Source organism: Vulpes lagopus, chromosome 14, assembly GCF_018345385.1.
Source record: "Vulpes lagopus strain Blue_001 chromosome 14, ASM1834538v1, whole genome shotgun sequence".
NCBI lineage: Eukaryota > Metazoa > Chordata > Mammalia > Carnivora > Canidae > Vulpes > Vulpes lagopus.
Window position 1 is genome coordinate 18,171,026 of NC_054837.1, and position 18,064 is coordinate 18,189,089.

At 53.7% G+C, this 18,064-nt stretch overlaps 1 protein-coding gene across 3 annotated transcripts in view; it reads right to left on the reverse strand.

Annotated features, from left to right (window-relative positions):
• Window positions 1-2,713: 2,713 nt before the first annotated feature.
• Window positions 2,714-18,064, reverse strand: part of CMKLR1 (chemerin chemokine-like receptor 1) — a 51,184-nt gene continuing 35,833 nt past the window's right edge. For all 3 annotated transcript variants that reach the window (XM_041729330.1, XM_041729333.1, XM_041729332.1), the window contains exons 2-3: window positions 9,140-9,215; window positions 2,714-8,583 (exon numbers count right to left, since the gene is read on the reverse strand). In XM_041729330.1, the coding sequence (XP_041585264.1) occupies window positions 7,483-8,580 (1,098 nt within the window). In that variant the 5' untranslated portion in view covers window positions 8,581-8,583; window positions 9,140-9,215 and the 3' untranslated portion in view covers window positions 2,714-7,482. The remainder of the gene's footprint in view (window positions 8,584-9,139; window positions 9,216-18,064) is intronic.

Below are 18,064 nucleotides of genomic sequence, written 5' to 3' on the forward strand. Positions count from 1 at the left end.
CCCTCCAGGATTTCTAAGTGGAAGGATAAACACAGGAAGTTTGTGGTCACGGTCGTACCAGCCAAATCCTTAACAGAGTCCTGGTCCGGAAAAGAACTACAAAACAATGCAGGGGCGTGTGGTGGGTGGGAGGGGAGGCATCTGGTTCCTTTATTTTCAGGCTGCAATTAATCAGACAAAGAGGAAAGGGGGAAAAGGCCAGGGGAGATAAAAGCACTGAATGGAAACCTCCTTGGTTTGGGAGTGCTTCTGATGGTGCCAGGGCAAGAGCTCCATAGGGGCTTTTCCAGGTCTGAACCAAGTGAGCTGGGGGCCTCAGTATCCACATCTGTTAAATGGGGATTGTCTTCTCCCACACATTTCATCAGGATAGGAAAAAAAGTGTGAGAACACTTTGGAAACTGTGTACTGCAAATAGTGATCGTCTTTAAACTCGATGATGATGATGATGATTTGAGAAAACCAATGTTAGCTCATGGTAATTTCTCCATGTGCCCAACAAAGGATCATGAGCACGGTTCCTGGGCTGAGCACCGCTCTGGGTGCCGAGGATACAGAGGGGCACCAGACAAACAAGGGCTCCTCCACCCTGATGGAGCTCCCGGCCCCATAGAGGGACAGACTTAAGGCAGCTAACACAAATACATAAACGTCCAGATGGCAGGAAGTAGTGTAATGGATGGAAAAGGGGGTCTGGTAGTGAATAGGGATGGGGCTGCTTTACCTGCAGGGAGGGCTCAGGAAAGGGCTCACTCAGGAAGGCTGGGACCTGAAGGAGGAGGGGGATCCGGCCATGCCATCAGCAGTCTGGGAACAGCCAACACAAAGGCAGGGCGGGGTGCCTCGGTGGGGAGCAGTAGATGCTGAGGATGGAGGAGGCAGTGCCGAGCCTCTAGGGTTTTGTAAGCCCCTATTAAGGGGTTTGGCTTGGTGTGCTCTGTGACGGAAGCTCACTCTGGCTGCTTCATGGAGCGTGGGTCATGGGGAGTGAGGCTAGAAGCGTGGAGACCAGTGGGGAGGCTGATGTACTTCCATATGAAAGTGGGTGATGTATGCGAGCCCTACACTTGCTAAGTGCTTATGTGCCACATCTCACTGAATCCTCACAACAGCCTTGTGAGCTCCAGATTCTTCTTATACCCATCTTACAGATGAGAAAATGGAAGCTTTGGAGATGTTGAGCTTCTTGTCCAAGTCATAAGGCATTAACCCTAGCTGATGTAAGTGGTGGAGCTGGGATCCAAGCCAGAGCATTCTGACGCCTGAGCCCACGTGACCCTGTGTCATAGCCATCAAAAGCCCGTTGAGTCAGGCGACAGGGCTGGGGTGACCCCTGGGAGTCCTTCCTGAGATGCTGCCTTTCTACTTCCCTCTGAGTTGTTCTCTTGAATCAGATTGAAGCCCCCAGACTTGATTCTGTCCAGAGCACCAAAGGAGGTGGGGAGCCACTCCTGCAGACACTGTGAGCTAGCTAATTCATGAATTTTAAATTTTATTTAAGAATTTACTTTTCAAAATACTTTTATTAAGGCATAACTTACTGCAGTAAAGTGCAGTAATCATATATGTATAGACAAATGAGGTTTGATGTATAAAGATAGCCACATCACAACCACTACCACCTAGATCCAGATAGCATCGTCACCCATCTGTAGGACGACTGTGGGGATAACATTCATGCCCCAAACATGGCATGTTTCTGCCTTGTACCAGGGTTTTCCAAGGCCTCCTGCCTTCCCTTTACAGGATCCTGCTGGAAATACCCCCAGTGCCCCTCAGATCCTGGGCAGGGGTGGTTTCAGGGTAGATTAGCACCAAACTATGAAAAGAGTAACTCAGTGAATGCCCAGGTCTCTAGAATAGTGGGTGGTATGGGATCTCGCATCCCAGCAGTGAGTGAGCTGGGAGGTCCTGCTCCGATCTGCAAAGAGCCTCAGTTTCACCATCTGTAAATGGCGGGGCGGTGGGGGGATGAGAAGGGATGTGGTTTTTAAGATTCCCAGGGCTGTGAGGAAATGACAAGCCCATCCAGACACCATTTCCTTCCTCCGAGAGGAAAAAGCAATCCGTCAAATCCCCCCACTCCCACCTCCTTAAGATCCAACACTGGATGGGGAGCATATGCTTGCCTTCCTCTCTCCAGGGAGGGATCTCATTAGAGGATAGTTTGTGTTTGCAAGTTGCTTTCGAGTCAAACACACTTGGGTCTGTCACTTACTAGCTGTGTGACGCCAGGCAAGATGTCACACCTCTCTGAACCTTCATTTCCTCATTTGGAAGTGGGGAGAGGAATGGCTCCTACCACAAAGGTGGTCGTAAGGATTCATCGAGTTAATATAACCAAACACTTGGAAGATACCCAACCCCTGGGCATGCTCCATTAATATGACCTATTATTATTGTGAGTATTGCTTTCTTGAAGCTTTGGGCACAAAGTAAGCATCCTATACACCTGTGCTTCTTCCATCCTTTACCACCTTTTCTCTTTGCCCCCTCCTGCCGGTTAACCGGGACTCTAGAGCAATAGCTGGCAGCCTTCCAGGGGGCAGTGGCGGGGGCGGGTGGGGTGGGAAGAGACTTCTGGAAGATCCCCAGGACAGAGCTCGGGTGACCTCCAAAGTCAAACCCTAGTCCAAGCACTCAGAGTCTTGTCTGCATAAATTCCCCACAGCCACCACCCGCAAAGTGCAGCATTAATGTGCCTCCGATCTTCTTAGGTTAATATATGTATTATTTATAGGGCTTTATTATGTGCTCAGAGGACTCCCCTGAGAAATGTAATTGTGCATTGGGAGGTAAATTTGAATAATATTTACAATTAATTTCCATCAATAAAGCAATGCACCGAGGCCTTTGTGCAGCTGAAACGGCCCTGGGTTGGCTTCCCGCTAACCGCTCCCCTGAGAAAGCTTGGGTAGCTTGTAAGCATCTCTAGGATAGTCCACTTCTCTTGAGCTCTACCTCTGCTCCCACTGCACTCACCTGGAGCTGCCCCAGCCTCCCGGCTTCCCCTTCTCCCCTGCCCCAGCCTGTCCTGCCCAGAGCAGGCCCCCACCAGCTGTCCGCATTGGGCATCATTGCAACATGCGGATCTGAGTAGGTCACTGCCCTGCATGTGGCCTCTGCTGCCCTCCTCTCCATCCTGTCTGCTCTGTGCTCTTCTTAGACCCTCTGCTGCCCCAGCCCCAACCCCCTTCAGTCCCTCGCCATCACTGTCCCCTTCCATGCTGTTCCCACCCCCTGGAACACCCTCTCCGGCACCCCTCCCCACTGCCCACCATTGAATCAGCACCTACCTGTCCTACACATCTCAACTCAAGCGTTGCTTGCCCGAGGAGGTTTCCCTGGTCTATGGACAGGGTCATATCTCTCTATAATATGTGCTGCTTAGTGTGGTGGTTTCCCATCGACGGTGCGGTTTTAAAAAAATTATTGGCTGTCTCTCCCACTAAGCAATGAATGAGCTCTTAAGGACAGAGACTGTGCATGCCCTGATCATCCTTGCATTCCCAGGGGCCTGGCAAACAGAAGTTATTAAATAGATTTTTATGGAATAGGTGAATGGGTGGATATAGAATCATTATGTAAATCGGATGGGTAGGTGGATGGTTGTTGGGTGGGTGGGTGGGTGAGTGGATGGATGTTGGTGTGAATGGGTGGATGCTATCTTGAGCCAGTTACTAACAATCTACTGCCTTCGGTTGCTAAGAAATTGAAATAAGTGAAGGGAATGCTTTTTAAAATGCAGATTCTTTGATGTCCTAAATTTGGGGAATGGTAGGGAATTTTGGGCTTCCTCCTGCTGTCTCACAAGACTGCTGTGTGACTTTGGATAGCGCACTACACGTCTCTGAGCCTCACCTGCTGCTCTGTGAGGTGAATGAGGAAGGCAAGAGTGTTTTGGGGGGGCAGGAACATCTGGCATGGAGCCCCACTCTTGCCTCAGTCTCTTTATTCAAAAGCAACTTTGTCCTCAAAGGGAGAAAGCAAGCAAGCCCCCTCCTGAGTTATTTCATGGTTGGATAAGTAGCTTCGTGGTTCCCCCTGGTCCTGGGTACCACCTGCAGCAGCAATTTTCCAAATCCAGGGTTTGGCAGCCACAGGACCAGGGCACCCTGGCTCCAGCCAGAGCCCAGCATGCCAGGGAGGAACAGGAGAGGGAAGGGCTGGGGAATCAGGGGCCACCTCCATCCAAGCCAATACCAACTCTGTTTGCAGCAAAGGGAAGCTCTCAGGTTCCCTCATCTGTGGAAGGGAAAGGCCCTCATGGCTCTCCTGTTGGATTCCCTCCTCTCCACCCAGCCTGGCCCCTGAGCCCTCCAGAGCTGACTTCAGGGGTAGGCTTAAGCCAGACTCTTTCCTCTGACTTCAGCCAACACCACATCCAGGTCACTGTCCCCTCCTGAGCTCCTCCTCCATCCTTTTGCTCCCTCTCCCCCCATCCCGTCCCTCTCTCTCTCCTTCCTCCCACAGGCTGAAGAAGCAGGGAGCTCAGGCAGCTGCACAGACGGACGGGTTCAAAGCCCGGCTCTGCCGTTTACTAGCTGTGTGACCCTGAACAGGTGGGGTCTGCAATCCCAGCCTTCCTTTCTGCATCACCCATGTGGCTCTGCTGGTCCTCTTCTCATTTTGGGGTCTGATGAGATTGTGAGCACCTGACACACAGTAGATGCTTAATAAATGCCAGACTCTTTTGCTTTCTCTCTATTCTGCATTTCCTCTGTGCTTCCCGCTCTCCGGCCTCCCAAACACCACCTTCACTTCTTGTCTTTATGCCTGCTTCCCCTATGAGCCCTCAGTGCCCCCCCCCCCGAAGCAGCACTGACACCAAAGGGGGCCTCTCAGGCACAAAGCACGTTGGCTGCCTGTGGAGTGAACCACAGGACTTTTGTATGAATGACCTGTGAGATCCTTGGAAGAAGCTGCAGGGAAAAGATTCAGGAGGATATCATGGTTGCATTTAAGTATTTAATGGGAAACTCCTGGTGGGGCAGCCAGAAAGAGGCCTGACCCCAAGGAGGAAACAGCTGGTTTGGATTTCACTCCTGTTCATCAACTTCTCCAACGACAAAATGATTTCCTGGCTCCGGGATCTGGCCTGGCCCGCACGCAGCCCAGGAGGAGTGGGGGACCCAGCCAGAGCAAGTAGCACCCGGGGGATCAGAGTCTGAGTGGCTGATGACCATCTCTGGGGCCTGGAACCTGTCCTACACTGTCTTGTGCCTTACTTGCTTTACCTGTGAAGTTGGGGAGGGGGTGACAAGGGGCCCCGGGCAATATTTCAAGCTCCCTTTTTGCTCTCAGATGGTCCAAGCTCAGATTTCTTAAAGCCGTTGGTCGCCCTTCTTGGAGTTAATTCAGAGCTGCCTCATCATAAGCACAATGACCCAAGGAGGGAAGGAACAGTCTGTCTCTTAATGAGGTGTGATTACCAAACAGCTCACGGCCTTGGGAAGTTGTCCAGAGCTGTGTAGACATTACATCTGTTCATTGCATCTTGTCAGGGAATCAGCTTCACAACAGCAGCACTTGGAAGGGAAGAGGATGTGGACACTTGGAGGCTACACGGCCTCGGGCCCACCAGTGACTGCCTCCGGCCTGGCTGCTTTGCCCCCACTGCCCTCCCTGGAGCTCTCAGGGGGTTCAGGAGATGGAAACCCTGGTGGGCACGTGTGGAGGGATGTCGGGGAACTAGAGGCCAAGTGTGCTTTCTTTGCCATGTTGGGTCATTTTGGAAAACCATTTGCAAAGCTGGCTTATAAGTCATGAAGATATTTATAAGAATCTGCTGAGGAATCAATATTTATGGTCAAACCCCCAAGCTTCTCTTCAGACCCTGATTCTGTAGCCTTATTCGAGCCAGACAGACCTCGTTTCAAATCCAGGTTCTGGCAGAGATCAGCTGGACGCCCTCAGGGAAGTAACTCAACCTCTCTGAGCTTCAGCTATACCTCATATGTAAAAGGGAAGTAATAACTGTACCTAACTCAGGGCTGCCGGGAGGAATAAATGAGATAACGCATCAAAGTGTTTGGCATAGGGGGTGCTAAATAAATGTAAGCTATCATGACATTCTAGAATATTCTCAATAGATACATTTGCCATTAAAAAAAAAAAAAACCAACAACAACAAAAAGGTTCTGGAGCCAGACAGAGCTGGGTTCACATGTTAACTCTGCTTCTACTGCGAGTCTCTGAGTGAGTTACTTACTTCCCATCCTCCCCCCCCCCCCCAACTGAGCCTCAGCTTTGTCATTTGTATATGGGACAGTGACACCCTGGCATAGGAGGGTATTGGTCCTAGTTGACAAAAGGCAACAGGGCTGCACCAGGAGAGGCTCCACGCCTGCAGCACCCCACGGCCTGCATCTCGGGAGCACAGCACAAGGCGTTAGTCTCCAGGCCTTGCTGAGTTCAGAGACTGAGCACTGGGACACGCTCTTCAACCTGCGTGGCACTCCCAGGTTGATTCCCGAAGCTGGTTTGACCAAGGATTTGAGGAAGCTGAGGAGCAAGAGAGGCCCTCCTCTGGGCCTCCGCCCTGGAGAGTTTTATTCTGAGCCCTTGTAGCCAGAGTCAGTGGACCAGGGAAGGGACAGTCCCCATGATGGGGTGGAAGCCACAGGTGTTGCTGACCACTGTGACCCAGCCCTGAGGCGACAAATGCCAGGTGAGAGCAGGGCTGGCGGGGAGGGCCTGGCACCACCCCGATCCCCGAAATAGCTGTGTCCCAAAGCACCATGACCCTGGGAAGTTCTAAGGTGAGCACCTTCAGGCTGCCTTCTTTGAGGGCCTTAGCCCTCTCCCTCCTCCGCTTCCCCAGGCCCCAAGTCCTTATGGTGGCCCCATGTGTCTTGCCTTCATGGAGAGCCCACATGGCCTCTCAGGACCTGTTCTCTGTGTTCCCAGCTGATCCGAAAGCCAAATCCATGGTCTGGCCATGCACGAGCTCATATGTCCCTTTCCCCTCCCTCCCTCCCTGGCCCAGAGCAATGGTGTGGGTGGTGGGATTTCTGGCTGGTTGGTGATAGAGGCAAATGGGCTGAGGTGTGATTGGCATCACACAGAGTCTGCTCCAACCTCCCCTTGCTCCTACCAGGAGAAGACACCCTGCAGAGTGTTTGACATTCCAGGGGAGCACACAGTAGGTAGCTTTATCCCTCTGTCTTATTCTCATCCCAGTTCATGGCAGTGACTTTGAGAATTCTCCTGTTTTTGCTTTGTGTTGGCCAAGGCTGGTCTCCCGAGAAGTATGGGATGCTGGTGTAAGTTGGAGAGCATCATGGCATGCCCTGTCCACCTTGCCTCTTGAAGAAAGGAGTTCGAAGCTCTGGACTCCCAGCTCAAAACACTGGTCAGCCCCCTGCAGACTACAGCGGGCATGGGTGGATATTGAAGATGTTTCTGCTCTGGTCTTGAGAAGCCAGAGCTTTGGGCCTTCAAGGCTGGAATGTCTGTCCATCGGGGGTTCCCCGCAGAGCTTCAAAGCATGCTGGTCTCCCTGTCATTCATCGATGACATCTTGGTAAAGCTCCTGTGGCTGGGGTAGGAGGAGTGGACCGTGTCCTCGCTCAGAGCATTGACCAAGCGGGAGAAGAGGGCCACCTTGAACTTCTTGAAGTCCTGGCCCATGAAGACATACAGAATGGGGTTCATGCAGCTGTTGGCAATGGCAATGGCCGTGGCCAGGGGCAAGCCCAGGCTGAAGACAGAGCCGGGCATGGCGGCGTGGTGTAGCTCCAGCAGGTAGAGCATGTGGTAGGGGCACCAGCAGAGGAAGAAGGTGGTGATGATGGTCACGATGACCTTGAAGGGCTTCCTGGTCTTGGCCAGGCGGTTGCGCCGCAGCTTGCAGACGATGGTGAAGTAGCAGGCTGTGATGATGAGCACGGGGACCAGGAAGCCACAGAGGAAGCGGGTGACGGTCACCACCATGTGCCGGCTGAAGCCCACGGGGTCCAGGCGGGAGTGGGCAGGCCACGGCGCGGAGCCGGACGCAGACAGGCTGAAGTTGTTAAAGCAGGATATTTTCTCGTGCACGAGGGCTGTGTCCCGGAAGATGAGGGACGGGGAGCTCAGGAAGAAAGCCAGGACCCAGATAAGCGCGCAGGCCACGGAGGCCAGCCGCACGCTGCGGTGGTTCTGGGACCAGACGGGGAGGAGCACGGAGATGCAGCGGTCGAAGCTGATGGCGGTCAGCAGGAAGACGCTGGTGTACATGTTGTGGATGAGCAGGAAGTTGCTGATCTTGCACATGGCCGTCCCAAAAACCCAGTGGTAGTCCATGGCGGCGTAGGCGATGTGGATTGGGAGGAAGATGTTGAACAGGAAGTCCGCCACGGCCAGGTTGAGGAACCAGACGGCGTTCACCGTCTTCTTCATCTTGAAGGTAGCGATGACGATCACCAGCCCGTTGCCCAGGATCCCGAGGAAGCAGACGATGCTGTAGACCACCACCAGGAAGATCCTGGCCACCTTGCCTTCCAGGGGAGAAGACTCATCCAAAACCATGATGGGGTCAAAATCATCCGAGTACTCATCGTCGTAGGTGAGGGAGGTGTTGTAATCCTCGTCCCCCATTCTCTGCAGGGGAGACAGGGGTCATTAGGGGGACCGTGACTGGAACTGGCTCCAAGAGCTTGGCCAATACCAGCCGGGTTGACATCTGCTCTGCCTGACTCTGAGCAAGGCCGGTTCGGTATCCTGACAGCTTAACTACTTACTTAACTACAAACCCCATTTTACAGATGGGGAAGCTGAGGTCTGGAGCCAGTTACTTGCCCAAGGTTATACAGTGGGCAAGACGTGGAGCCAGGAGCCACACCCCTGCTTCAGAGTCTCTCCTCCTGACGACCCTGTTTGCTGCCTGTCTGGGGCCCCCCTACTAACCCCCCCTGTCTGCTAATGCCCCCACTCTAGCGAGGGAGGCAAGCATTTGTCAGATTCCTCAAATCATGGTAACATCACAATGATGCTCGGTGTCATGAAAGAGGGGTACATAGTGCTGGGAACTTGGTTCCGGGCATGTTTCCCAAACCCAGGAAGTGGCCATGCTGGCATTCTCTGATGCCCCATCTCATCATGGGTCCCACATTGGTGCCCTTTGGAGGCACTTGTTCAGCCCACAAAAGCCCCTCACCGTTCACTGTTAGGGTGTCCGAGGCTCTCCGATGGGGGTCCTTGGCCAGTCAGTGCCTGGGCACAGCTAGAAACACCTGCAGGAAAGGATGAAGAGGCAGCGGTTGGATCCAGGTCTGAGTCAGCGGGCGGGGGTACTCAGAGCGAAAGAGAAGATCTGTGGTCGTCACCCCCGATTTACAGAGTTGAGGAAGCAGAGGTTCAGAAAGGCTAAGTGATGCCCAAGGGTGGAGGCTGGGAAGTGGTGGAGCCCCTCGAACCCAGATGAACTGCCAGGACCTTCATCCCCAGCCCCACCCCAGCACACCCACAGATGGGGGCCTGAGTCACGGGCGGGTGCCGGGGAAGGCACAGGGCAGAGTGTGCAGATGGCTCGATGCAAGTGTGCTGCCAGGGCAGACCCAGAAAACACCATTCCAGTTGCCTGGAAGACAGAAGAGGAACAGCCCTGAATACCCACTATGTGCCAAGAACTATATAATTCCTTCATTTTGTCTTCCCAGGTCTCTTTGAGGCAGGTGTGGTGCCTCTTGCTTCGGATCTGGGGAACGGAGACCCAGAGAGAGAGAAGCGTCCTTCTCACTGGGTGTTCCCCGAGCCCCCTGGATCACACACAGACCCGCTGTCACAACAGTCTGGGGAGGAGACAGACATGAACACATTCGCTAACCACCTACCATGTGCCAGACAACTTAAGTGGCACTTTGGCCAATTCCCATAACAACTCTGTTGGGGATTTTCCCAATCTAAGGAAGAACAAGCTGAGATTCAGGGGAGTCATCAAGCTTGGGATGTCTTGGAGGCGGGCTCATAGGCACGGTTCAAACCCAAGCACTGGGAAATCGGTTCGGTGCTGGCACACAGTAAACGCTCAAAGAATATTAATGATTCCATTAGGGCTCCGGGGGTAAACCACTGAATTCCAAGCCAGGATTTGAACCCAGGGCTCTGGGTTCCAGCCCATGCACCTTCCACCAGCCCATCCTGACACATGGGCTCCAAGCTGGCCAGACTGCCAATCGATGCTCCGTTAGAGATAACTCCAACCTTCCACCGTGTGCATGGATTGCTGGTCCTTTAATGGGCTCAAGGTTGTATTTTATTTCAGAGAAGTCAACTTCTGCTTTTATTAAATAAAAGCCACTTGGACAATCCCCTTGAGAATCGCGGGTTCAAGGGACTCAGAATTCAAGTATCACCCCACTTGGGTGTCCTCCTCCTCTGCAGGTTGGGGGGATATTCTAGAGGTGCCCAGTGAGGGGTCCCCCAGGGATTCCTGTGGTCCTGGAATGCAGAGGGAAGGTGGGAACCGTGTGTGTCTCCCGCCCTCGCCCGTGACTGGGGGCAATGTGACTGGTGTTCGTGACAACGCCTGCCAGGGACTGTGCCCAGCGTTTACCATAGCCGGCCTTGCCCTGAGGGGGGCCAACGAGGCTGAAGGTGATGAAGACTCTGGGCAGGGGGAAGGCAGTCAGAATGTGAACCAGGTCTGCAGAACCAGGGCTCTCACCATCGCCTTATGCTGCCCCCCAAATCACGGTCTGATGACTGCCACCAAGTGTGTCCTTGAGGATGAAATGACTGTGTCCACACTCCCTGTGCCGCGCTGTGCAGGCCCCAGGGGTGAGAAAATGGCTTCCTGGGGTCCCATCCCACAGGGGCTCACGGCCAGTCACAAGGCACAAGACAGAGGTGCTCTGGGACTGGTGCTAGGCCAGGAAGCCTGAAGACCCCTGGAGGGGGGCGTTCCCCAGCCTGGGCATTGGTCCTATGCTGCTTGGGGCAAGCGGAGTCTGAGCTGAGTTTTAAAGGACAGCCCTGAGCTCAGAGGCTGAGGGGACATGCCAGGCCGCTCCCCGCCCCGAGCATGCCTCCCTCGTTGGCAGTGGGAGGCGGGGGAGCCCCAAGAGGAGGGTGAAGAGGAGTGGGGATCCAGCGCTTTGCACAGCATCTACAGAGATGCCCTGGACACAGATAACGTCATGTCTGGCTCTCCGGCGGGGCTGGGAGCAGCTTGGGGTCACAGGCCATGTCTCCTCGTCTTGGAGCAGGGATGGGGCTTGGCAGGCTGAGGCGGTACAGGGTGGTGCTGACATCCTCTGGGCATGTCCATCCATCCACCCCCTCAGCCTGCTAGGAATTGGGTGAGTCAGTGTCCCCAGTTGGTGTGTGCCCTCGCCCCGAACCCCTCGGCCCTCCCAGGAGAGTGTTTCAACACAGGCCTGCCCTCCGCCTGTCCCAACACACATCCCCCTGCCCTGAGCCCGTTTCTGCGCAGCCTGGGCACTACAGGGGAGGGGTCAAGGACATAGACTCAGGAGCCCTGCCAGGCTGCCAGCTCCCAAAGCCTGGGTCTGCATGAACCTCCTGTGACCTCGTACAAGTCTGTCAGCTTCACTGCACCTCAGTTGTCCTATCTCTAAAATGGGTGTGATGGTCACAGTTTCTAATTCATGGAATGGCTGTGAGGCTTGAATGTCCCATGTAAAGTTCTTAGAACAGGGAAGTCACTATGCTGTGACAGTTGCTGCTGTGTCCCAGGATTCCACCCTTAAGTGTCTCCTAAAATGGCCTTTACCTGGGACGGTAGGAGGGGCCGGGAAGGCTGCAGGACCACTGTGGTCCTGCCCACCTGTCTCCCCATTTCTGGGCTCAAGGGCAGATCAAGGGCAACACAGGCCAGGATTTTGCTTCTCTAAGCTCCAATCTCTTGGTCTCTCAAATAAAGGTAAGAAAGCCTCCCTCATGTTGTTGGGTCAGGTGAGGCGACCGTGAACCCTTGGCCAATTGTAAACTATAAAGAGCTATAAAATTCTAGTTATTTGTATTTCTTAAACAAATACTCAGGAGGCATCTGAAGACAGTGCATGCAACCATAGCTCCCGATCCATCGTAGGCGTATACCAACACGCCAACGTCACTTGAGCCCTCAGTACATGCCAAACGCTGCTCTGCCAGGCTCCATGCAATGCTCCCAACAGCCCTGAGGGGGTGACTCTAATTTGCAGGTGCAAAAATGGAGGTTCAGAGAGGTGAGCAACCCGCCCAAGGCCACACAGCTGGGAAGTCAGATCTCCAGGGACCCCCAGTGAACAGTGTCTGGGGCTCCCCCTGCTTCCCTGAGGGATTAGCAGTCCCCAGTCCTGCCACTCACCCCTCGGAGCTCTCTAAGCCTTAGCTTTGAATCCAGAGGGCTCAGATCCCCATCACATGTTTTATTCTCCTCTGGAGCTGCCTTCCCCGGAGCTACCTTGCCAGGTTTCCCTTCACTTTTCCTTCAAGGTGTCTGGAAGGGGCTCCACTTGAGAATCACACTTGCGATGCCATGTGTATCTTGGTCTGTGACCCACTACCCACCCACTGCCCACCGCCTCTCTCGGGTGCCCTTTCTGAAGCCCCCTGCTCAGTGAGAAATGCCCAGGAGAATTTAGGGTAAAGAACATTGCTTCCCCTGAGGAACTGGGCTGTTTCCTCATTCCTAATAATCCATATTCTACAACTGATCACATTTCCCTTTTCGATGTGGCCACAGGGAAGCTCAGAATCATATTTGCAGGTCAAAAGCAGCAGCCACATTAACCCTGCTGGTCCTCAACCTTCCAAATTGGTTTTGGTTTCTTCTTATGTCTATATCCAGCTATTCTTTCTATTGCTTTTAGATCCTGGTGATAAATAATCATTGATTGGGTGCACACAATAGCCTGAACACTGTATAAATGCTTTCATTGCATTAGCTCATACATCCCTAGGAAGCCCCGGGAGTCGTTCTGCTGTCACTCCCAACGTAAAGGCGAGGAAGTGAGGCTATTGTCACCCAGTTGGAAAGTGGCCAATTCACACCAGGATGATCAGACTTTGAGCCCTGCCCCTAACCACTTTGCTTTCCAGAAGAGGGAGCACCTCTCTCCACATCTTTTCCCACCCCTCCTTGTGCCTTAGGGCATCCAGCTCCACCTTCTGGGGCACCTCCTCATTCCTCCCCTTTCCCTAGCCCCCCCCCAAGGAATCCACATTCCTCAGTCTCAGGACATCTGGTGGAGGTCCAGGGCACATCGTTCATCATAGCCTAGGCAGGCAGGTGAGCCTGTGGCCAGCTCCCCCTTTCCACCCTCAGCTCCCCAGAGTGCCCAGGGAGCAAACGAGCTGCTCTGGCTCGCTCCCACATTCAGCCTGTGAGCCTGAACGTACATGCATTTGGAACTGGACCTTGAACTGGGCTGCTCTGAGGCCCCTGGGACAGACTCTTGAGGCCACTGTCCCGAGACATGTATGGGACATGTACGAAGGAAAGGATAGTTTTTGTTTTTGTTTGTTTTTTTTTTTTGGCCTTAGCTCACCTCCCCCCAGCAGCCCTGAGAAACAGGCAGGGCAAGTGTTATCATCATCCCCATTTTGCAGGTTATGAAACAGAGGCCCAGAGAGGAGAAGCAACTTGTTCAGGTGTGATCTTGGACCTTCCGGCCTCCAGACCAGTGAGAATGACTGTTGTTCAGCCTGGTAGCCTCTGGCATTCTGCTACAGTAGCAGCCTGGACCGGGCCCGAGCCCTCTCTAGGGCTCCACTGCGATCCCAGTGTAGTGGGGCAGGCCTGAGGACCAATGCTGGGGCTGCTGTGAGGCTTGAGTAGGTGGAGTATGTTCCAGTGCTTGGGCACTGCCTGGGGCGCAGAAGCTCCCCACTAGTAACTAACAGAGCACCTCCCATGTGTTGGACAGTGGGCCGCACACTTCATGCACACCTCACCTACCCCCTACGACAGTCCTGCGGGGGCTGAGACATGATTACACCCATTTACAGATGGGGACACTGAGGCACAGGGAGGCAAAATAAAGTCTGTGAAGCACTGTACACCTCTGTAGAGCCTAAAGCCACTGTTGTCTTTGTCACTGTTGCTGTTGTGTGTGGGGGCAGCCAGAATCAGCATCCACTAGAGTTTTCTGTCCATACCTGCTTCTTTTTTTTTTTAATTTTTTTTTTATTATTTATTTATGATAGTCATACAGAGAGAGAGAGAGAGAGGCAGAGACACAGGCAGAGGGAGAAGCAGGCTCATACACCGGGAGCCTGACGTGGGACTCGATCCCGGGTCTCCAGGATCGCGCCCTGGGCCAAAGGCAGGCGCCAAACCGCTGCGCCACCCAGGGATCCCACCATACCTGCTTCTGACACCACTGCTCCCTTCATCTCCACTCTGGCCAGCAACAAGGCATCTCCCTGTGACGCTGACCATGTCCTACCCGATGCCACCTAATACCCCCAAAAGGTCCACAGGACAACAGACGCTCATTCTTCACCAACTCCTAGCTCAGTGCCTGGCACACAGTGAGCACTTAAGAAGCATATGTGGCATTAATTGCTGGCATCGTAATTTACTAGACACTTCTGTGTGGCAGGTGCCAAGCCATTAGAAATGTCACAGGTGGGATGCCTGGATGGCTCAGCGGTTGAGAGTCTGTCTGCCTTCAACTCAGGTCGTGATCCCAGAGTCCTGGGATTGAGTCCTGCAACAGGCTCCCCCTCTGCCTGTGTCTCTGCCTCTCTCTATGTGTCTCTCATGAATAAATGAATGAAATCTTTACAAAAAAGAAAGAAAAAAGAAATGTCATAGGAAGAGTCCTGCAGGGGTGGGGGTGTCCTTCTCCCCCGAAGCTTTGTTAACAGGGAGCGGCATGCCTACTGTAGTGGTCAGCTTGGCCTGCTCTGCTGAAGGACCACGGGCTGGACAGTTCACACAAAAGATGTTGATTTCCTTACAGTTCTGGGGACTCTAAGTCCAGGATCAAGGTGTTGGCAGGACTGGCTTCTTGGAGGGTCCCCCTCCCTGGCCCATACACAGCCACCTCCTCCCTGCATCCTACGTGGTCTTCGCTCTGTGTGTGTCTGCGCCCTGATTTCTTCTTATAAGGAGCACAGTCATGAGGGATTAGGGCCCACCCTCATTTTACCCTAACCACCTCTTTAGAGACCCTGTCTCCAAATACAGTCACATTATGAGGTACTGGAGTTTACAGTCAACATATGAATTGGTGGGAGGGGGGCAATATAATTCAATCTATAACACCTATGTGTTGTCATTATTGTTAGAAACCTAGCATTGCTACTTGTGGTTCCCTCAGATGGCTTACTCTGAGCTTGGGGGGTCTTTTTTTTTTTTAATTTTCATTTATTTATGATAGTCACACAGAGAGAGAGAGGCAGAGGGAGAAGCAGGCTCCATGCACCAGGAGCCCGACGTGGGATTCGATCCGGGGTCTCCAGGATCGCGCCCTGGGCCAAAGGCAGGCGCTAAACCGCTGCGCCACCCAGGGATCCCAGCTTGGGGGGTCTTATCCCCAGCTCTCTGCCCCATGGCCTCACCCATGCTGGGGCCCAAGCCCCCTCCTTACAATGGATTATACACACAAATGCAGACATAGACACACACATGCACAGAAGCCCTGCCTCCAGGGCTGCCTGCCTCCAACATACTAATAATCTCCAAACCCATCAAGGGATTGCCATCTACAACGTACAAGAAACTCCTTCCTTCAAAGCCGAAAAGACAGCAATCCCAACAGAACATGGGGAAATGATACGAGCAGGTAATTTATAAGAGGGAAACCTCCAAACGTCATTGGCATATGACAGATTTATGCTCAAAGACATGCAGAGGAGAACCACAGCCAGATAACGCTTGGCGCCTACTAGACTGTGGTAAGAATACAAAGCTGGTGTGGCTGCCCCTCGGACTGGCAGGGTGTGGGCACAAGCTCTCATGCCACACCGCGGGTAGCCGTGAACCCCTGTGTACCTTCCAACCCTGGAAGGCACCGAGCACCAGAACGCTCATGTGCAGTGTTTGTAGGGGCATGTCTTAGCTTTGGCTCTCCAGAAGCAAACCTCAAATGAGGATCCCTACAAAAGTGATTTATCGAGGAAATGTTCCAGGAAAAATCGGTAAGGGAGTGGAGAAATGGGATCGGGAAGGGAGGAGGCCAGGCAAGGGTGAAGAAGGCGCCCTTGGCCTTGCTTGTGCTCAGTGAACAATGGAGGTCACGGTCCAGGAGGCTGAGTATTTGTATTCCTTTGCCCTGCCCATGCATTCCCAGGCACTCCCAGCCCCTGAGGTTGGTCCTCCAACAAAGAGCTGAAGGTGTTGGCTGTCAGGGGCAAGAGACCCCTGGGAGATTGTGTGTACTCAAAGAGTCAAGGTTCCAGAGGATCAGGGGGTTGGGGACAGCACACAGATGTGTCTACTGATGGCAGAAAGCTGGGGACCCCTGAATGTCCACTGCAGGAGAGGGGACCAGTGAATGCTATACAGCCGGTAGGAGCAACAGATCATCCAGTGTACACACAGCAGCAGCATCCGGAGCATCTTAAAACCACCTAACCATAATAGCACTTAAGTGCGCTGAAAACATGCACGTAAAAAAGCAGCAATGCACACAAAGCAGTAACAAACATTTTGCAAGAACACCACCAAATAACAAGATACACACTGGATGGATTATCATGGCCCCATGGGAGCAGTGGTGGGAGGGAGAAGGATAGAAAACGAGGCTAAGAGGAAATGAGCACCAAGAAGAAAGAGAGGTCAAGTGTGGGGGCTTCCGGAGGAGGCTGGGGATGCGAATGAGGATGGATGCAGGGATGCCATTGTGTCAGCCCTCTTTCGTCTCCTGAGGTCTGGAAAAACCCAGAGAAAACAGACACCCCAGATCCCTGGCTAGGGTTCATGCTTGGGCAGTGCCCAGCCCACGCCTGTGTCCCTGAATCCCCGATGGAGCCCTGCTCGGCCGGCCGAGGGCCAAGCAGGCAGCCTGGGCCCTGTCCCGGGCCCTTCAGTGCTCCTCCCGGCAGCCTCCTCAGACTGGGAATGGACTTGGATGAGCCAGTGGAAGCCCTGGCCCAGCTGAAGCTGGCTCTGTGGCACCCAAGGCCTCGTACCTCCTTAGTGAGCCCAGCCCAGCCCCTGCCCAGGATGGATGGGGGCCCCAGTTCACATCTGGTTCCTCCTGCCACAAAGCACAAAAACCTCAGGCAGATGTTATTGGCTTCGTTTTTATTAGACAAACATGTATCTGGCCCTCATTACATTCTAGCCACTGTTCTAGGCACTGGCACGAAGAGGAAGCCGAGGCCCAGAGAGGGTAAGTAATGTGCCCAAGGTCACATAGCTAGCTCAGGTAAGCAAGGAAGGTCAAATGAGTCCTTGTGGATGGAGGAGGAAGCTCAGGCAGGTAGGTGTCATGTTGGGCTTCAAACTCAGCCTGCCACACTGCCAAACCCACTCTCTCCTTTTTCACCAGTTTGCCTCCCCAGAATATTCTGGAATTCTTTGGTCTTTGCTCCAGTGGAACCTCCTAAAACCCCCATGAGATCAGTCTGGCAGGGTTCATGGTGTGGATTTTATAGACGGGGCAAGACGAGGTTCCAGGTCCCCAGTGATTTTTTTGCCAGCCCCCCTCCCCAGGCCACCCCCAGGCCCGCCTCTAGGTAATGGCCCAAAAGGGAATGTATCCTGATCCCAGGCGCTGCGGGGAAACGCCTTTTGGAGACGGAGACTCATTCACGCATCCAGCCCGCAAGCCTGTGTGGAACCTGCTGCTCCCGGGCCTTGGCTTGGAGGCACCACGTGGCCCTGTGCCCACCTGGGCCTGCCCTGACCACCACAAGGGTGGCTGTCACCAACCCTGCTTTCTCAAGGGGACGGCTGAGGCCAGAGGGGGTGCGGGTAGGGTCACTTGCCGGAGGTCACACATCTGGTTAGTGGCAGGGCAGAGATTTGAATCTGGGCGTCCAAGTCCAAGCCCCACCTTCTCCAGCTGCTGCCCACTGGCTTGCAGCCCCACGGGCTCTGGGGACAGCAGGGCTGAGAGGCATCTGGGCCGCAGCTGTGTGCCCCCTGCCTCCCCTTGGCGCCCTAAGTCTGCAAAGGTCTCAG